This window comes from Leptonotus elevatus, chromosome 6 (assembly GCF_054856555.1).
Source record: "Leptonotus elevatus isolate MCC_2025b chromosome 6, RoL_Lele_1.0, whole genome shotgun sequence".
Taxonomy (NCBI): Eukaryota; Metazoa; Chordata; class Actinopteri; order Syngnathiformes; family Syngnathidae; genus Leptonotus; species Leptonotus elevatus.
This window is the reverse complement of record NC_141244.1, coordinates 15,647,484-15,669,482: the sequence shown is the minus strand read 5'-3', so window position 1 is coordinate 15,669,482 and position 21,999 is coordinate 15,647,484. Positions and strand designations below refer to the sequence as shown.

The window sequence follows — 21,999 nt, the reverse complement described above, 5'->3', positions numbered from 1 at the left end:
GTGAGATATAATAATGTGCAAAACCCATTAGACTTGTTGCTTTATAAATGCTATAATGATCGTACAACATTTCTGAGCGATAGAGTACAGGGGGTCCTCAGGTTACGACTTAGTTCCATTTTCTGGCTCAGGCTTTTATGCTAGCACAACAACGCATTCTCTTGGCTAATGTTGTGAAATAATATATATATATATATATATATATATATAAATATAAAAAAATCGAATCCCTTAAATCAAGACAGCTTGCTTCTCCAAATCTGTTCAAGATGTGACACGTGACGTAACCATTCAGAAACAATTCATATATGTTCAAAACAGAGGTGGCAAATTCAGTTCCAGAAAGTAAAAACCCTGCCACAGTTTGACTTTAGCCCCAGGTGGTAGCAACCAAGCTTCCTAGCTCGCTCCCCCCTGGTGCTCGGTTACCTGCTAGGGAGCGAGCTAGCTAGCGCTAAGGGCTAAAGCCAAACAGTGCCACTCAGACACCTGAAGGAATGGAGCAGCTAAGATGGCGACAGCTAACTGCAGTATATGGCTATAGTTACTCAAGGTAAGATTCACTCGTAAATGTTGTGCTGTCATCAGGTTTCTGCCTTGACATATTGAGACGAGCTCAATGTGCGCCGTTTGTAACTTCAAAACAGCTTCAGCAGCCACAGCATCTATTGAGCCTAAATGGAATAGCAACCTGATGACTTTATTTTCACTGTTTATCTATTCCAAGACACTAGTGGACCTCCAATTTGACTGATTAAATGTTCCCAAAGGAAATCATGAAAACAGGAGAAATCCATTCCAAGGCTTAATTGCCACCATTATAAAACCATTAACCATTTAGGCAATGCTTTAACTAACTCTTAACTGTCATGCTAGAGCAGTGATTCTCAACTCGTGGGTCAGGACATAAAAAGTGACTCGCTTTTTTTCGTTGTAACAGAGGTTAATGTTAAGATTACATTTTGTACTTGCAGTTGTCATGTTCAGCATCAGTTTCTTAATAAGGTGCTGAAAGGTAGCCTAACTGTGTGAAATTAAAATATGACACATACGTTTTTAAAGGAGTGAGTTTCGGTGTGAGCGTGCACACAGTTCAATAAGGAGCTAAAAAGTCCATGGCCTTACAGTTAGCATATTGTAAAACCCATAACAATGATTGCTTCAAATAAACACGATATTGTGAGAGTGCGAAAATGCAGCCACTCTGAAAGTGAATTGGGCAGTGCTGTTTGTGTGATAATCCAGTTGTTAATTAAAAGAAGCCCCCCCTTTGCGAGGTGTGATTTACGGTTAGTGGCAACACGACAGAAGTCCTCCTGCAGCTTAGCCACATCAAAAGCAGAATCCAGAGACTCCGGGTCGGCCTTGTCATTGGCCAGCGCGGCAGTGGACAGGTTGGGGTTCGAGGAATGGAGGCGGACGGAACCAGAGATGCAGCTGGGGACCTGCAGTGGAACAAAAGCAGCAGAGATGATCCAACTGATTTTTTTTTAAGAGACATTAAAAAGTGGAGCTTTTTGTGTCAACCTACCTGCAGGGTTGTTTTCATGTCTTTGTTGTAGTTCTTTGTGCGCCATTTTCTCTGAAGCCTCTTTTCCTTCTTCGGGCTGTCAAATGTCGACGTCTAGCGATCATAACAGCGGATGCATATTACCCTTCTAACAAAAGAGCTGTCATCATAGACAACTGAAATCAAATTGATTTGGAAAGTTCTATATATAGCAGCAGAATTGACTGCAACAAAAGCAGAGACTGGAGAATTTGCAGCAAATTGTGCAGTTTTGTTATGCAGGTGCTTCAAATGCAGAGACAAACTAACTGTTATTTCATAATGATAAGCAACAAAGTACCTGAAGAGCCTGGATAGAGGGTGCGGAATAGGTTCGATGGAGGACCTCCATGCTCTGAAGAAGGTGGCTCAGCTCCAGTAGGTACGCCTCACAAACTGACAAGTCTAATGAGAGGAGGACAAATAATAAACATGTTTGACTTTGGAAGTACAGTTTTCATTCTTTTTATAAGATGAAGCTGTTCAGTATGTATATTTACAGACTTGGAAATGGATTCAAATTCAGCTATTGATAAATTACACTCCTACAATGACTACTTAAAGCAGCAGAGGGCGCTGTTGCTGCAAAAGCATAAATTCAAACGCTATAACATGAGAATTGGCAACATCCATCCATTCATTCTGTACGGATCATAACAATTAAGTTCAAAATGACTTTAGGCAAGAGGCCGGGTACACCCTGGACTGGTTGCCAGTCAATGGCAGGGACATTCACACCTGTTGACAATTGAGAGTCTACTAATTTGGTGGCGAAGTTTCAAAATGAGCGCCATGAGAGAGAATTGAACTCCAGTTGTGATATTTGCGATACATATGATGTCATAGGAGATAATTGCTTTTTACATCAGACTGTAATTGCATGATAAATAAATCAGTATTTTTGGTGCTGTGATGATGAGGCTTGCCAACGAGCAGCTGTGCGCGCTCACCTTTGGAGCACTTGTCCATGTCGTCGGAGGACTGCAGCCAGGCTGTTACCTTGGCTTGGCTGTTGCAGCTGAAAGGGAAAGCTCCCGATGAATGCACTGTCGACTGCCTGCGTGCGGGCACGCACTGCACAAAAGAAACACAAAGAAAAGGTCAGCTCAATAACAATAATCCCTATTCACTCTTCTCAAATGTTAAGAGTTTAACCTAAGGAAGGGGGGGGGGCAGTCATGATTCATTCAGGTAGAAATACCTTTCTAATAGGGGCGCTATCAGCAAAGCTGGGGGATGTGGGGGAGGGGTAGTGTGGGAAGTGGAAGGACTTGTCGTTGGGACACATGGCAATCTCATTTTGCCGATAGAGCCGGTGGTGACGTAGCTTGGACACCCATTCATCAAACAGCTCCTGTGACTTGATCTGCACGGCGCACAAGACAACAAGACATCCGCACAAGGACAAGTGAGGTGACAGGCGCAAACAATGCATTGGGTGCCACACGCACATAACACAACACAAGGTCACCCTCGATTCATTTAACTCATTCGCTGCCAGTGACGGCTATAGACGTCAAAAATTCATTTGAACTATTTCTATTAGTTTAACATTTTTTTTCCCACTTTTGTTAACAAGAGTATAAAAAAAATATTGTACATTTAGACCAGACATAAAATTTGTGATTAATCATGAGTTAATTACAATTAATTACAATCGCTTGACGCCCTAATTTGTAATAATTTTTTTTTTTGAATTTTTTTCTTTTCTTTTTTCTTTTTGAAAAAAGATTATTTAAAAAAAAAAGAAAAGATTATTAAAAATTAAGTCGTCAGGCTAAATGTCTAAATGTACAATCATTTCCCCCCCGAGGTTTTCATACTCTTGTTAACAAAAGTGGAAATTAATGTTAAACTAATAGAAATAGATAAAATGCATTTTTGATGTCTATAGCCGTTAATGGCAGTGAATGAGTTAAGAGTCGACATGTTAACCTGCAAGGGAAAAATAATTAGAACGGTGCATGTTTTTTTTTTAAACCTCATTTCCTATACATCAGTCTGTAGACTAGCCTTTTGGTTTACCTTCAGGTGATAGATGTTCTCCTCAGCATCCAGATCGATGCACTTGGCTTTCTTCTTAATGGCCATAACGGAGAGCCCCACATCAATGCAGCCGTGAAGCTTCCCCTTCTCAATCTGCAAGTCAACACATTACGCTATGAACACACTGGATCATAAATGTAAAAAGCTATAATAAATGAATTGCCTGTTGTTGGTCTAGTAGGCAACACAAGAAGAGACTGGGAGAAGACCACATGCTGTAACAGGCAAGGCCACGTCATTTGTAGCCAGTAGGCACTCACATCAGCGCTGCACTTGCCATACTTCAGGATGCCCTTGTCCAGGGAAAAGTATCTCTATGGGGGGAGGCAAGTATAGATACAGCCCGATTAGTTCGTCACAGCTCAGGCTATTGTCATTTGTCATCATTACTATTCCCCCTATCCAGTTACTCCACATTGACTCTCTTTGTACCAGCGACTAGTGCTGAAGCTCTTCCTGCACATGTGACTGTTGAGAGCACGAAAACAACATGTCAATACTAAACATATACGGACATATTAACCAGCAGGCCATCAGCCAATGCATCGACAGCTCGACTTGACATGTGGAGCATCGGCATGTCACGTGACGCTCCGCAATGGGGGGAATCATCGACTACACACAGTGTGTGTTTCCCAATCTTTAGTGAGCCAAAGCGCATATTTTAAATTAGAAAACAAAATGTCGCTGCCACAACACAAATGATACAAAATGTATAATGAAATACATAGGATAATTATATACATTCTACCTCCGAACGAAGGAGCATTTATTTATTACGCCACTCGCTATATGTTGTTGTTAGCATAGATACAATTCAATGAGATGAACAAATATACAAATACATATTATTTGTAGGGGTGTCAAAATGAGTGCGTTAATTCTGAGTTAATTCAAAGTTCATTTAACACCACCATTTTTTTTAACGCACAATTAATGACCTTGGAAAGCCTGTACTGGGAGAATTCCAGTCGCAAAGCAGAAGAATCCACGTCAAAATTTAGCAGTAATAAATGTAATAATAATGCATATATTTTGTGGAGACTGGGGTCAAGTTGTGTTTTACAAATTTAAAAAAATTGTACAATTTCACAAGTTAAAGATTAGATAGTTGTCACCGTTTTCTTACAAATGTAATTATGCCATTTAACCTCAACACAAATCAATATCACACCCGTTTTTACAGTACAGTACATCTTTATAACTAACTGAATTTTTTTTGAATTATTACAAAATTACTGTAACAATGACTAAAAGATGTGGTCCTATTTATATTATTTTAACATATTTTTCACACTTTTATGTTAGCAAGAGTATGAAACTTAGAAAAAAATATCTTATTGTACATTGAGAACAGATCTGAAATTTGCAATTAATTACGATTACAATTTTTAAATCGCCTGACACCCCTAATTATTTGTAGCTATTTTCAGATCAGTTAACCAAAATAGATAACTTCCCGCGGCACACCAGCCAAACTTCTGTGAGAAGTCTACTCGATCACCCAAGCACGTGTATCCGTGTCAATCTTAGGTTAGCTTAGCAATTAGCATGCATGGCTCCTCCGTCTTTTGTCATCAGCCCTTCATGACAATAACACTTGCCGGAAATGTAGCTTATTCGCCATCATGGAGGCGACGATCACTGCCTTTGCAACGTGTTTAGCCGGACTAGTAGCCAGTCAAAGCTTGTTGCTAGCTAGCGGCTGCGACAAATCTCAGTAGGCTAGCACTGAGCTTTTCACTATCCACAGTAGGTGACGTGAACGCAGGGAATCTTGTTGGGATAGTCGCAGAAGTTCTTCTTAGTTTTGCCATTCAATGAGTTTAATGCTAATGCTAATTTTGCCTCAGAAACTGTGATGTGAAACCGCTTATTTCGGCCTATAGAACGGCCTTGCCAGCGTGGAGGGGAAACAAAACTGAAAAGGAGACATGAGGCAGCATACCTTATGCCAGCCCTTCAGGGGCCATTTTCTTTTCTTTAGCATATAGCTTTCCTGTTTCTGCGGTTCCACCACACTGCTGAAGCTTCCACGTAGACCTTCCACAATTTCCCAGCTGTCCTGCGGGTTAAATGATTACAATTTATTGGAAATGAAAGACATAATAACTAAATCAACAACACGTTATATCCTTGACAAGGCTTAGTTGTTTTGCTGGTAGCCTTCTTTTGAAAAATAACGGTTCCGGTGTACAGAGTTCAGAATAAATGTCATCCGAAAGAGAGGATGTGATTTGTGGGTCTGCTCAAAAGAAAGCCTCATAATCAATGAAGGAGTACAATTAAATCAAGAGGCTTGGCTCCCCAGTGACACTGTTACACTGTGAGTCATTGGACATACTGTCTTGTCTGACAGTCTGGACACTCGTTGCGAAGGTCGAAAACACACTCAGAAGGCGGCAGCGGTGACGTACAGGACAAGACAATATGCCATGTTACACATATCATTTTCAACAGAATTGCTGAGAAATCACAGCCATATACAGGTTATGTCACAATGGCCCTCCGGGAAATGGCTTGGTTTGTATGTGGAGCCCAAAATCTGCCTTTATAGCAGCAGTCTTGTTGGTCGTGTGACCTGCGGGCAACCGCAGCAGTAACAACGACGACTTTTGTGGCTCATGAAAAATGAATGACACGCCACTTGTAGTAACCACAACTGTGGTGTCAATAGCTTCAGTAGTGAGTGGAGGCGCGTGAGAGTGCTCGGATTTGATAGAAATGTTCAATATCATTCGTGCGACGGGGCAATAAAAAAAAAAAATAGGACTTGGTTTAAGTGCAGACCTTTGCCAAGTTGTAAATTGTGGTCTGCATAGCAATGCAAAAGATTATTTGTGGCAGGGCAAAGAAAAGTTGAACAATTTTATTTGCATTGTGGCACATATAAAAGTGAAAGTGTATACGTGAAGAAAAACACAACACTAGAGATTTGTGTCTTATTTTTAGTCATTTAGTTTATATTAATTATGCAAGGTGGCTGTTATAATTAATAACTTGGTCTGATTTTCAAGTTTTGCAAACCAACTGGAAGTTATATGCAAAGATATATGAGGATATGCAAATGTTTACAACCATAACAAGCAGCGGTGGTTTTGGACATGTGCGTTATGTGGAGCCACACGAGGCAAAATACACCAAAGTAAATTTGAAAAATGCTGTACAGCTTTAAACTGATGACTACAGTATGTTGTTATTTTATGGGAAGAGGGGTTCCAACTTCAAATTGTTGATAATATTAGGTAACGTTGATTATCACATTGCTTCATGAACACTTTAATGTCTCATTTGTTAGCCTCTTGCTAATTCATTTATGAGAAATGATGTTCATGTGGCCTCAGCGTCATAAGCTTAGTTGCAGATATAGTACAAGAACAACGTATCGTCAGCCTCTTAAAATAATTGCCTATGTTATTTTATTATTTTTTTTGAGCAAAAATCATCTCTTCTTGATGCAAATAGTTAAATTTTTTTGTGTTTCCCGAAAAATCGGGAAAAAATGACTTGGGCGATTATTTTATGATTTTGTATCAAGTAAGGCCAAAACGTTTAAAATAATTTATAATTTAACAACTAACGAATACACACACACTCGCACGCACGCACGCACATACACATACTCACCCACATACAAAATAATTAAAAAAGGAAAAAAAGAAAAAGAGAGCAATGATGATGACATTACCGAATGAACAATACTGAGCTCTTAAAAAAAAAAAAATATATATATATATATATATATATATGTATATATATATATATATATATATAATAAAAAAATAATAATAAGAAATAAAATAATTTAACATCTAATCCTAAAAATAAAATAGAATTCTCTCTCTTTCTCTCTGCATTTCCATATTATACCTGACTTGTTTCTAATTCCATCTATTTGAAAGAAAAATATAGCGGGTGTTTTTCATTGCTCTGTGTTTTAGTGGGGAATTCGCACAAGGTGCGGTTCAAGCTAGGACCGCCACTGACGACAAGTAAAGAGATGCGCGTGATGGGCACGTTTAGCACGTGTTGTTTACCTGTCGACTGTCATGTTTGGATGAGGAGCTGCTGTTGCTGCGGGACAAGGAGGAGATCTTCTGCGACATGACTGAAGGGCGCTCCTCTGAGCCCATTTTCACCGCACACTAAGGCCGGAGTGCCGGCAACATTCCTTTAGCCTGGTGAGAACAAAAACAGCGGACACAAGGTCATAAGGGGAATGGGAGGAACAAAAAAAAGATGGCTTTAATAGTCAAGGCCTCTAAAAGCTTTTCAGCTCAGTCTCACTGAAAAATGCATTAGGTTATTTGCAGTGATTCGTTTTTTGAATTTCTAATATGGACTATAACAGGATGATGGGCTTTGAAAATGAAATTGACAGACAAGATATAAAAATGGAGTTTAAATGAAAGTAAAGGCCTTAATCATTCATATGCCCTTATGGCTCCGACCGAGTGCATGAAATTCAACGTTAAAGAATCACATCAATCAAAATATACCAGGCGTTCATTGCATGCATGTTATTTGAAATTGTTCACTGAATGCCGCGAGAGCGTGTCTCGGTTCGGCTTCAAATGATGTGCTCATTAGCAGTCTCGGAGAAAGAAGCGTGGGTACTGATGGAAGTATATAAATGTGTGCATGATTATACAAATATATACTGTACATTATAAACATTTACATGTGTAATAATGCTGATGCCTACACGGGAGTCAATTCATGATTTTACATACCCTTCACCTTAGATAACCCCTACTTGCAAGAACTGCTCCCTTGTTACATAGAAAATGTGTTACATCATAAAAAAAAAGGCCCCTGGATCAGATCCACCACGCATGACCAAGCATATGAACAGGACAGTTTAAATCAAATGAATGTTTAACATATACACTATTAATTAATAACAAACATACTTGTAGCAACATTTCTCGTTGTGAGTAAAATGCTTACTGTGAGAAGTTGAGAACACATCAGGAAATGTGCTATATGTCAAAATGTTGTGAAATGTGCCATCATTAAGAGGCAAGTGAAATGATGACTTCACCAGAGTGTAAAAAATAATTGGGTCCTATTTTAGTAGACAGCAACATTCAGTCAACTGCCGCATTAACAGTACGCGTCTGCACGGCTCACCACATCAAAACATCAAACCGCGTTCTGTTTATGCATTCTGCCGCTGTTTGTTATTGTAAGAGCAGTGATGGCCGTTAATTGGTTGCGTTCCCCAAAACCCATTTGGGAACAAGCTACAGCTTAGTTCATTGGTATTTGTCATCATATGTGAGAGGCGATGTTAGCGACACACGGTGCTATACCGTATGCAAATATTGAACAGGTGTCTTGCGGAGACACGAACAAAGTTTTTTTTTACCATCAATTAATGTAAGAATGCAATGAACATGCAGCATAGTGGGCCTCCATATATACAGTCATGACACAAAGTATTGTTTTTTTTTTACAAACTTTGCTGCTTCAGTGTTTTTAGATCTTTTTGGTAGATGTTACTATGATATACTGAAATATAATTACAATAATTTCACAAGCGTCAAAGGCTTTTAGTGACAAGGAAATGAAATGTATGCAAAGTAGGGGTGGGAATTGCCTAGAACCTGGCGATTCGATTCGTATCACGATTCATAGGTCACGGTTCGATTCAATACCGATTAATCCCGATACGAATCTATACATTGATTATTGCGATTTTTTTTTTTTGCTCAAATTTAGAAAATACTAATCAGTAAACTTGTACATGTACACTGTAAGATTTGTATGAAAATGTATTTATTTATCTGAAAATTCAGGCTTATAACTGAGCCACGGCATTTAACAAACGGGTCGCAGTCTGTTTCATGTTTGAACAGCACTGAAATAAAATATTAAGGCTTAATGTTTCATTAATATAACATTCGTTCATGCTTAATGTGTGAATCCTAACTCTAAGTAAGACGTTTTGTAGAATAAGCCCATAAAAATCGATTCGGCCGCATATCAAATCGATTCGAGAATTGCGCGCAGTAATATCGCAATATTCGATTTTTTCTAACACCCCTAATGCAAAGTGTCAATATTTGTAGTATCGACCCTTTTTTCCCAAGACCTCTGCAATCTGGCCTCGTATACTGTCAATTAACATCCTGACTGATGGCAGCCAATTCTTGCATAATCAATGCTTGGAGTTTGTCAGAATTTGTCGGTTTTTGTTTGTCCACCCGCCTCTTGAGGGTTGACCACAAGTTCTCAATGGGATGAAGGTTTGGGGAGTTTCCTGGCCATGGATCCAAAATGTTGATGTTTTTCTCTCTGACCCACGTTGTTATCAGTTTTGCCTTATGGCAAGGTGTGGCTCGAACCCACAACTGAATCCACTTTAGGAAAAAGTCCTGCCGTTTGCTGGACTTTCTTGGGCGCCCTGAAGTCTTCCTTACAGCAATTGAACCTCTCTCCTTGAAGTTCTTGATGATCCGATAAATGGTAAACACGGACTTAGCAAATCATTTCAATTGATCTGATCACTGTGCATAACATTCTGGAGTACGTTCAAATTGCCATCATCAAAAATGAGGCAGTAGATTTTGTGAAAATTAATATTTGTGTCATTCTAAAAACTTTTGGCCACGACTGTAGGTATTTGTGGTTGTAACTCGCATAAAAAAAAACTAGCCTATTTGCGATTTTCTGTAACGTGTAGCATATATATATATATATATATATATATATATATATATACACACCTATCTACAAGCGCCACTTTGTGTTTGTTCTATGCGGCCCCACTAGTCTAAACACAGCCTTCTGATAACTATTAAGTTTGTGGAATATGAATTAAGCAGCAAAATCCACCCATTTTTATCCATCTCAGGGGGGCGGCCATTTTGCTACTTGCTGTTGACTGGAAATTACATCACAGTGCCTCAGGGCTCTCGTAACAACCAATCACGGCTCAGCTTGCGAATGTCACATGACCAAACTCGTAAAACAGGTGACCTGTGATTGGTCCTTACCTGAGCAACTCTGATGTCATTTTCAGTTGCAAATAAGTGGCAAAATGGCCGCCCCCTTAGATGGATAAAAAGGGGTAGATTTTGCTGCTTCATTCATATTGCATAGTATCCATACACTCAAAATTAATCAGAAAGATTGTTTAGACTATTGGGGATAGAGTATAATATTATTTTCTTTCTTTTTTTTCCTTCTTTTTTTAAATGAGTTGAATTCACCTTTAACTGCTGTAATATCAATTGAAGACCCAAGTATTTTGTTCTGGTTCTATATGTGGGAGGAAACACCCTAAATGTAATAATTAGCCTACTATTGTTATAGTGCCAGGATGGCATTGTTCAGTTTCAATGGTCGCAAGATACTGCTGTGTGTTGACAAGCACTGAGGTTAATCACATCACCTGCTCTGCATTTGCAAGCTTTGTGCTGTGTAATGGCCTCGGGCGGACAAAAGCATGGTCATCTGAAACCTCCGTCCTTCAACCGGGCCATTACCTCTTTCCGATGCTTGGACCCCCAATTACAGCATCCGAATGTAGCCATTAGCAACACGGTGCCTTCTACATATCTCATGTGTTCGTCGCAGCACCGCCGCCACTTCTATGATTTATTTATCCACTTCCGATTGATTGCACAAGTGATGCAGAGGTTTGACACACTGTCGCCATTGGGTCTCCCTTTTATCTCATACACCATGGTCACTTCTCAGACTTTCATTAACTCATTCGCTGCCATTGACGGCTATTGACGTCAAAAATTCATTTGGACTATTTCTATTAGTTTAACATTTTTTTCCCCACTTTTGTTAACAAGAGTATGAAAACCTAGGGGAAAAAAAATTGTACATTTAAAACAGATATAAAATTTGTGATTAAAAGTGAGTTAACTATTGAAGTCATGCAATTAATTACAATAAAAAAAATCATCGCCTGACGAGATAAAAAAAAGAGAACAAATTATTAAAAATTAGGGGCGTCAGGCGATTAATTTTTTTAAATTTAATCGCCTGACACCCCTATTAAGTTAAAAATATAATAAAATATATATATTTTTTTATTTAATCGCCTGACACCCTAATTTCTAATTACTTTTTCTCTCTCTTTTTTTTTTTTAAAAATCTCGTCATTGCGATGATTTTTTTTAATTGTAATTAATTGCATAACTTCACTAGTTAACTCACGATTAATCACACATTTTATATCTGTTCTCAATGTACAATAAAAAAAATCGATGTTTTCATACTCTTGTTAACAAAAAAAAAAAAGAAAAAAAGTTAAACTAATAGAAATAGTTCAAACGAATTTTTGACGTCTATAGCCGTCAATGGCATTGAATGAGTTAAGGTCAAATAGCTGTCAGAGCTTTCTTCTACAAGAGCTACCAATTGGGGGAGGAAAAAAACTAGGGTTCATATTCCCAACATTAAAGCGCTATAGGAGACTAGTTGGCATTGGGTCGGCACTGAACGAACTCATAAAAACCGCGCGTGACATGAAGCAACCGCTCTTAATTTACAACCTAATCGAGACCTTTCAGCAAATCTTGCTGAGGAAATGATCTCAGTTGAGATGGGCTAATGTCTGCACTAACTAGATTGACAAAAGCTGAAAGCCCTCTATTACACGCTGCACTTCATGTTGCAGATGTGTCTCTGTCTTTACAGTCTCTCCAGAGTGTGCCAAAAGGAAGGGGGGGGGGGGGGGGATGCTGACATGCCGGACGGGCTTTTAGGCCTCATTAGGATGCCAGTCGCAATATTTTAATCTCTCTCTCGGTTGAAGCGATCTACGTACTGTTGTTTTAAACTTTAAATCAGTCGATATTAACACATAAATAAATGCAGCGCAGCGTTGTGTGAACACATTATCTCTGCGTGCACAGGCGGGTCATCGCTCTTCAAAACAAAGCTCCTGCTTTTGTGGTTAAGTTTCTTTGTTGTGCTGACGGCCATCCATCCATCTGGATCGGTCCCCAAATTACAAGCCTTTGCTTAATTTAACCGGACTTTTCCCTCGCAAGACTTGCCTAAGGCCAGCTTGTCTTGAGCAGAAAGGTTACGCTTTGCTATCTTGTAAGAACATTCTTGCACTGATGCCTACCAGAGTAAATGTGCCTGATTCAGTCACAATAACACCGAAAAAACGCCGTGTTATTTCCCTTCCCGTCTTTTTGAGCACTAATATCCTCAGTGTTCTGCCACATTTTAAATGGTCAAATTTAAATCGTCAAGTTTAGAGGTCTAGGAACTTCTCAGCAAAAAAAAAAAAAGACTGAAGAGGAGGTCAACACAGAAGGCCAAGAAGAGAGCGACGGCATATTAAGGCAATTAGAGTGGTGTCGTCATGATGACATTTTGAGTTCCTCTTTTCTCCATTCTTGTGCTAAAATAATTTTTTCCTCAATCAAGTATGAGGAAAGTGCACAAGAAAGAGGATTCGGCAAATCTATATCACACTCTTAACTATTAAAACGTTCTTTTTTTCATTTTCAATGTAGGTCAAAATAAATACAAGCTTTAATGATGATCAATCAAAGCATAGTCAGACCAAAACAGCCATTTCCACGATAGAAAGGATATGAGGGAAGCGTCGACAATTGCAGTCTGACAAGTTTTTACTCATTTTCACTGTCAAAGGAGAACACGATGGGCAATAACCTTTTTATTAGCTATTTCAGAAGAAGATTTGTGAAAACTTAACATATTTCTTCAGCGTGTTTTGTGAAGAGCACTGGCAATTAGGATGGTACAATGTGAGCTTAGGAAAAAAAATAGGAAGAAAAAAAATCATCACTCGGGCATTGGAAAAAAAAAAAGGTCCACAATAATTTCCTTTTGAAAAAATACTTCATTAAAATGCCCATGCTGTCAGAAGCATCCCATTATAGCAGGTAGCACTATAACCCCTAACTTCTACCGAGATTGTAGTCAATTAGAAGACTTTTCAAGGAAGGCAGAGGGAGAAGAAGTCAAGACAATGTTTTTAAAAGGGACATCCCTCTAAAAGGTTAAGACCCGGTCCAGACGGAAGCAAAGTTCCTCAAACAAATCTCGTACACACAGAAGCATTTCAAGACTTGCGCGTGTCCAAAAGAAGACGCTGAGGACGTTTAACGACTGTAATGTGTATGTCAAGACTGGGGTGGCGCTGTAGCGCAGCCGCAGGGAGTTAACGGAAAGCGTAGAAGAAGAATCAGCGAAGAAGACGAGCACTTTTTTTTCTAACTTTATTTCAATCTAATTGCAAATGTGTGTCTGTGTGTGTGTGTGTGTGTGTGTGTGTGTGTGTGTGTGTGTGTGTGTGTGTGTGTGTGTGTGTGTGTGTGTGTGTGTGTGTGTGTGTGCGTGTATATACAGGGCTCTTGTTGACATTGCTGTAAATCTGTCAAATGTTTACGTAACTTGAAGAAACAAAAATGTGTTTTGACTTAGCATTATTGTGTAAGTGTACTCTTAGAATCTTAATTGAGAAGTGAGAAATAATAATAATAATAACAATAATAATAATAATAATAATAATAAACAGTGCATAAACTGGATTTTCTCACGCACTCCACTAATTAGGTGGATTAAAAAAAGAAGCTGGATTTACACTGCAAGGTTAGAGGTTGTTGGGGTTTTTTTTGCCCTTAACTCATTCATTGCCATTGATGGCTATAAATGTCAAAAATTCATATGAACTTTTTCTATTAGTTTAACATTTTTTTCCACTTTTGTTACAAGAGTATGAAAACCCAGATTTTATTTTTGTATACATTTAGAACAGATATGAAATTTGTGAATAATCGCGAGTTAACTAGTGAAGTCATGCGATTAATTGCGATTAAAAACTTTAATCGCCTGATGCCCCGAATTTTTATCCTTTTATTTGTATTTTTTTATTCATTCACTGCCATTGACGGCTATAAACGTTAACATTTAATTTGAGCTATTTCTATTAGTTTAACATTTCCCCCCCACTTATGTTAACAAGAGTATGACAACCTAGAATTTTTTATTGTACATTTAGAACCGATATCAAATTTGTGATTAATCGTGAGTTAACTAGTGAAGTCATGCGATTAATTACAATAAAAAAATGTAATCGCCTATTGCCACCAATTTTTTGATAATCTTTTTTTTTAATGCATTTATGGCAGTGAATGAGCAGATATCGCTGGCATCAGGCCGAAACCTCACAAGTCACAATTTGGCAAATGTCCTATTTTTTTCAGTAATCTATAATGGTGGTTAGTCAGACCAGTTGAATTAGGAGTGTTGCAGGAGGTAAACATCAAAAACATGTAGGCTAGTGGCCCTTGAGGACCGTATTTTGACACGCCTGGTGTACAAAGTTGCTCCATTTGTCAAAATTAAGGAGAGACACTTTTTGGCCTACATTGGCACAAAATATGAACACGTTCCAAATACAAGCGTGACCTACTGCTCTGCACACCAAAAATAGAACGACTTTAATGATGACCATAAATCCAATATAAGCCCAGTGGGATACGATTCTTTCATGCCCCGTCATGCCTGTGTGTTCTGCCCCTCCCCCCCTGTTATGTTTTCACCTGCTCCTGATTGCGCCTTTCCTCACCTGCGCCTCGCTATCCCTGATTACCTCGTGTAACTTCGTCTTTGTTGTACCTTGTCGTCAAGTTCCAGCATCTTTTGTTTCATGCTGTCGACTCAAAGCAAGATTATGACTGATGATTGACCTTGCTTGGGCGCCAATGCTGACCTATTGCCTGTGTACTGAACCTATCCTATTAATAAAGTGTTGTTGTTTTTTTTGTAACCGTCGTCTTTCATTTGGCTCCTACCTGTGCTTCTGTCCACGGCAGGAGCATCGTTTAGTATGCTTGACCATAACTTCTAAGAAAGAGCTACACAGATGGTAACGCCTGCACAGATATGCTTAAGGCCGGATGGGCAAAGGCTGCCAAACTCAAAGGGAGAGGGTCCAAATAACCGACTTACGCTGCCTAAAATGCGATAAATGACGTCTTCAGCGACACCATTCCACTCATGCTTCATTCGTAGTCAGAAATGTCAAACACATTCACCACTAGGCATCCTGTTAATCAACCACATCCTCAACAACACAAATGTTACCGCATAAATTCAATGTGTGGGAACTGTGACGGCCTCATAGCTCAACGGCAGCTCTTGAAGACTTCCGAGGGGTTCGAACTTCTCAACACATACTGGCAAAAGAGCACCAAAGAACATAAATGTGCTGATCTTATAGCATGCCCGCACTCCGCACAATAATAACCTGCACAATCAGCCGCCGCGTTCCGAACGCAAGATTACAACACAATTCAACTGCCCCACTAATGGAGGCTTGCAGTTAACCTCTTCTGCCACTTCAATGTCGAGGTGTTGACCAAGAAAAGAGAGAACACCGACAAGGTTCCTGTTGCTAAATGAGATATAATGAAAGGTGAAAAAAATATTGACACTGCTGTAAGTCATTTCTAGCGGCGTGTTAGAGACAGCTCTCAATACGATGCAGTGCTGGAACAATGGAAAAACACACGTTTTGGAGGCACTTTTATTGATTCCCAAATTCTGACAGCTGTGTCAACAAAGCTTTCCTCTTTCGCTTAAAGTGGATTCATGAATAAATCATAAATATCACTTCAATAGTTTGAAAACAAGACGGCCGCAGGTACAAAGAAGAAGCCTCAACATATTTCTTCAATTAGTTTGTGTTTTTTGTACGTCTTATACTGCCTTAAAAGTCCATTTTTAGTATGCTAAATATGAGCTAAAAGCATCTCTTAATAGCATTTGCTTAATAGCTAAGCATTTTGTAAGTAGCACATTTAAAAAAATATAGACTACATATTATTCAGTGTGTATGTTATTTTAAACTAAATGCGCAGCTAATGTGTGATTTTAGATTGTAATATTCTGAGTATTATCTTAAATTTCAGCCCTCCTGGCTAGCGTTTAGCACTGTCATTGCAAAGAGGTGTTCCTAATATTATGTCTTCTCCAAGCGATTACATATAATGTTAGGGTGTCGTGAATAGTGAGCGTGAAGCCTCTCGCTGTAGAAAATAAGCTTGATTAATTGACAGACGTCAAATTGACGGAATGAGATTACAGTTATTTCAGCGTCAGCGAAGCTTTCCTCTTTCGTTAAAGTGCATTCATGAATAAATCATACAATGACAAATACACAGAAGCCTGAAACAAACTACGCGCAGCACTTATTTCTGCCTCACAAATTCATGCTAAAATATGCCTTGTAAGTCAAAAGGTTTTTTTTAGCATGCTAATTCAGTAGCTTAACTCTTATTAGCATTTATGCCAAATGGTTTGTTGTTGTGCAGTTTGTAACGTGGAACATTTAAAAAGTATACAGTATGTTATTCAGTCATGTTATTTTTCAACTAATGATGTAGGTTATTAGTAAATGTAAATTGTAAAGTTCACGGTATTATATTTAATTCAGCTATCTGGATTAAGGCAAACGCCAAAGCTAGCATTCATAACCGCCATTGCTAAGAGATGTTCCTAAAATGATGTCTACACTAATTGATCAAACGTGATAAGGACAAGGTTCGAAACCTCTTACTGTATACTTACTGTTACTTAAACACATTTGATTCATTGATGGTGGTCAACTTGATGGAATACGATCGTAGTAGTTCAAAAGCGAAAATGTGTACATTATTCAAGCACTTCCCACTTAAATGCACGGTGACCACTTTGAATAATTCAAGTATGAAAATTCTGATCTTCCGTCCAATCCTTTTTGCATTTGTGATTGTTTTTTTACATGAAAAAGATCTGAAAGTGCAGCCCGTGTTAAAAATTCATGCGGAGTTTCTGGTGGAGTGTGTGTGCTTGAGCTTCCTTCTGCCTCTGATGCCTGGAGGAGGCTGCAGACTGGCACAGCAAGCTGCTATTAACAAATGTCAGCGTGTCACTATAATGAGCGCAGAGAAACAATCATGCAGAAATAAATTGCATTATAAAACTTTGTGCACAATCTGTAATAATCAGTGTGACTTCAATCAACTGTAAGATAACTGTTGCATCGTTGTTTTCCCGTCGCTTTAGAAATGTCACTAAACAAGTATTTGCTATTGCATAAAAAAAAAAAACGCTTCTTCTACCTGTTTACTTATAAAGGCCTAGTGAATTATTCATGTAGGGTGACACAAAAAAAAAAGGGAACACCTGTGTATGGATATGAGATCCCAACAGATTATCTCTGCTGGTGCAATTTATCTACTTCCTGAAATGTTCTTGTTCTTTACAATACTGACATAATGCGACCCGAGTCATAAAATATATATAGCTTACAAAACAGTATGACGCCAATGTTATTGACAGATCAGTCACATGACTGAGTATGTGTACAAACCTGAAGAAGGTGACATCAATGAGTCCCTTCACAGTTGCTATGTTTAACAGCTCTCAAGGAGGTGAGTCACATGCACCTGGGTGACACACATTTACTTATGTCACCCTGTGCGCTGAGGAACTCTCCCGAAGGATTAAGATCATATTTTCCAGGTTGAGGTTGTAAAGAAAAAGTAAATAAATAGTTACCTCAAATTACAGCTGCAGAAAACAAAGTCTGGAGAGTAAAATGCGCCGGCCCATATTGCCACACAGCTGTAAGTGATATTTTTCATATATTATCGACTTATTTTAAATAGAATGAGGGGAGCCGCTTCAATTGGCCAGAAGTCGGCTGCGTTCCGTCCCACAATGATGCAAACGCCCCCTCCTATCTGCGCTCGTCTAGGAAAAAAAAAACTCAAAGAAAGAAAACTCCACCCATGTGGACAGTTCCCAAAGTGTTAACGCCATTTGAATGTCATTGCTAACCAAAACAGCAGTACTGAAGCGCATAAACAGTCTCTGAAGAATTACAGTATGGAGGCACTATACAGTAATCACCTTACGTATGTTCTGACTTAAAAGCAACAGAATTTAATTCAACATTGCCTCTTGGGTTTGCACCGCCACTGACAAATGATGCCATTAACGGCATCCAATTGGAGCCAAGTCGAGAAAATCCATCACGTCAAGACCTAAACACTCGTCCTAATGCACGTAGGACTGATTCTCTGTATGGATTCTGTTGAATTAAGGAGCAGCTGTAAGGGAGTCAACAATTTGTGCCAAATAAACAAAGAAGCGGCTCTGGCAGACCGAATGCTGAGAGGGACAAGTGCCCAAGCATTAAAGAAGGAAGCAGCGTTGGCACGGTCCCCAGTGGATAAATCACTTGAATTGGAAAACTTGAAGGAAATGATGCATGGTGTGTACAAACCCGTCACTCGGAATACACTGCTTGTGCCAAAAGAGTGCAGTTCAAGCTCCTTTGAGCATTTACAGCGAACTCAACAGATGGTTGATCATGTCGGCTTGGACACTGCTGCTGTCCAAGTACATCATTGTTTGGGTGTGATTTTTTTTTTTGTAATGAACAGGCAAGACAGAGACACACAATAAGTTTCATTTCCCGTTCTATGGTGTTCATAACTCAATCGAAACCTCAATTACTGATCACAAAAACGCAGGACAGCAAAACATCTGTAGGGTTATTTCTTTTGACGCGCAGTCTCTTGTGATTTGAGAATGATACGACCTCAGGGCATCTTTTCACTTTAGCATACAGAGGCACAAACATGGAATAGGGTTGCTGTTTGTTTTGTTTTTTTAATCAGTAAAGTAGCTTCCTCCATTTTACCCTGACCACAAACACCCATTTTGGGTCCAGACCCTCCATCTTGAAAATCCTGATAATACACACGTTGGCATGTCGTGTCAAATCTGCTGTTTTGGTGGAGAGAGACATGGAAAACAGGCAAGACGACCAGGGTTCCCTACTCCTGACCTGAGGGGATGGTAATTAAAGATGCGCAGTGATAATTTAAAAAAAAAAGTGTCATCCTGGACCAGAATTAGCACATCCATTCATTTTCTATAACACTTGTCCTCATCAGCGTCACTCGCGGGAGAGCACCTCAGCTGATTTACTGATTGCAAGGCTCTCACATTCTCACTCCCAAATTTGAAAACTTCTGATTTACAGTCATCAATGAACCTAACATGAATGGAAATATGACAAGAAGATGAAACTTCACGCATGAAGGCCGGAGCCTAGAATAGAACCCCAAACCTCAGAAGTATGATGCAGACGTGCTAACCGCTTGGTCACAGTGCTCCTCCGGAATTAATATACGCGCTACAGAATTAACTTCTGAACTTCTCTTTTTTTTTTTCTTGGCAAACCAATCGCACTCTGTCAGAGAGCCAGTGAGGACTGTTAATGATGGAGGACACCAAAATTGGCACCAGGACATCTTGGGCTTTAGCAGACACTAATCTCTTCCACCGGAATTGATTGCTTGGGAGCAAATAAAAACTTCAAACTTGGTCAGGGTTCTTGAGGAGGAAATGGGAGCTCATCTCTAATCCCATGCAGTGTTGCACATGAGAAACCCCACCAAAGCAAGAACATGCAAACGCCACACTGAAAGGCTCAACCTCATAACTATGAGGCACGTATGCAAACCAATAGCCTACCTTGCCGCCTCCATTGTAAATGACTAAGTAATCCGTCAAGGCTGCACTTTCAACCACGTGCTCTGCATTATTGTAGCTGACAAGCACTCGCTTCCGTCTTCAGTTCCCATCAATAAGCAGTACACATTCCCAGTACGCCACATAGTGAGCCCCCTTGTACGCATTACCTGAAAGGCTCCTCTGTCCGACAGTGCACCCAAACGATGCTGCGAGAATTCCAGCTCGTGTGAATGTCAGCCAGTCATGTTGACCTCAAAAGTTGTGCAAGTCTGTGTTGCATTTATAAAGAAATATGTGGGTGTTAGCTCATGACTAATATAGAGAAACTGACTAAAGAAATTATTTGTGTCTTGACTGCTGCAGTAACGCACTAACAGTAGTGGGAGTGAGATGCTGAGCTGCATTCAGTGACTTACCGGTACTGTACATCTCAGCATGCGTGCAATTGCTGTCACTTTCTCAAAAAATACATTACTCATAGCTTTGGCATGTCATGAATTTTAGTAAGTGTTTTTACCTTCTGAGTTCAAAACAAGACGCCGTTTCTGTTCAAACACGAGACTAAAAGTACGAATCAACTTTACACTACTTGTAAAACGGTCTTTATATAACAGCAATGACTCACAAAATGAACAAAGAGCACACTCACCTTGACAGAGTTGCAGATGTGATTTTCTGTTGATGAAGATGATGATGGATGCTTCGGAAGTGGCACGAAGAAAGATACAGGCAGTGAAAATGACAGAAGACACCGAATTGAGCAGACCCCCTTCTGGTTCGTGACACGCAGATACAGTAGGAAAAAAAAAACCCTTCATTTGCTCACCACTGCATGCAGAAGGCGGATACTTGGTCGCTGATCCAAATAAGAGCCAATTAGAGTTAAGAAGGAAGGTGACGATACGTTAAAGGGCGGGGCTTGTGTTTTCCGCGGTGTACTTTTATGACGTATGTTGGGGACCCCCAAAGATTCAATTATGTCATTTAAAACGTTCTATTCTTTGACGTAGTGTAGGCTAAGCCTTTAGAGTAAGTCTTTTTACACAGACTACGTGAGAACGTTTGAACTAATACGGAAGAGACGACTGATTATAACGTTGAGTGACATGACAGAAAAAAAAAACGGACTAAAAAAATAGTGGAACTAATATGATGTCATACTGTCTTCTATTGACCAAGTGGTGGAACTGCACCTTTATAATTCCCCCAAATAGATGCTCATTTTGGAGACTGGTTTGGATTTGGGAGTTACAGTCAAATTAACTAAAAAAAAGTATATTTTTCAGTTTTAAAACTATTTAAAAATAATAATAATTTATGGAAGAAATGTAAAAGTACAAATCCGTTGTTACTTTTGTAGATTTTAAAGGTAGCAAGGTTTGGTTAAAATACCATTTAATTGAAATCAAACAAATTAATTATTGACAATACGATTATTATTTCCTTTACTACTGCACAATAGGTGTCTAATATTTTTTATTCAGCAGTTCTACATCACTTTAATAATGAATATACTGCTCAGTTTATTTAACATTATCAATTAGAACAGAACATATTTACATTTTGTAAACAAATAAAAGATGGATTCACTAGATTGTGTGTGCAGTATACTGTACCTGTATTTTGAAGCTCCTTCTTAAAATGAATTGATTCTTATCCATATGCTTGGGAATGTACGGTATTTACTCCTACATAATTTGCATTGTCAGGTAAACGTATTTATGATTATACAGTATGCACAGAAAAATGCACAGGGAAGGCAAAGCAACCACAAATTTATTGCAGGTTATCATCAGTCGTTGTACTGTTTTATTACTGCCAATAAAAATAAATGTGTACAAAAGTCCCGTACACATTAAAAGAAA

At 39.0% G+C, this 21,999-nt stretch overlaps 1 protein-coding gene across 4 annotated transcripts in view; it reads right to left on the bottom strand.

Annotated features, from left to right (window-relative positions):
- The window catches only part of osbpl3b (oxysterol binding protein-like 3b), a 33,101-nt gene extending 12,141 nt beyond the window's left edge, over nt 1–20,960 (bottom strand). For 3 of the 4 annotated variants that reach the window (XM_086078684.1, XM_086078685.1, XM_086078686.1), the window contains exons 1-10: nt 20,784–20,960; nt 7,633–7,773; nt 5,544–5,660; nt 3,856–3,909; nt 3,575–3,688; nt 2,751–2,915; nt 2,500–2,623; nt 1,851–1,954; nt 1,532–1,624; nt 1,289–1,445 (exon numbers count right to left, since the gene is read on the bottom strand). In XM_086078684.1, coding sequence (XP_085934810.1) covers nt 1,289–1,445; nt 1,532–1,624; nt 1,851–1,954; nt 2,500–2,623; nt 2,751–2,915; nt 3,575–3,688; nt 3,856–3,909; nt 5,544–5,660; nt 7,633–7,728 — 1,024 coding nt within the window. In that variant the 5' untranslated portion in view covers nt 7,729–7,773; nt 20,784–20,960. Of the gene's footprint in view, nt 1–1,288; nt 1,446–1,531; nt 1,625–1,850; nt 1,955–2,499; nt 2,624–2,750; nt 2,916–3,574; nt 3,689–3,758; nt 3,910–5,543; nt 5,661–7,632; nt 7,774–20,783 lie in introns of those variants that run through there. The other variant, XM_086078687.1, reaches the window with a different exon arrangement.
- Between the last annotated feature and the right edge of the window lie 1,039 nt (nt 20,961–21,999).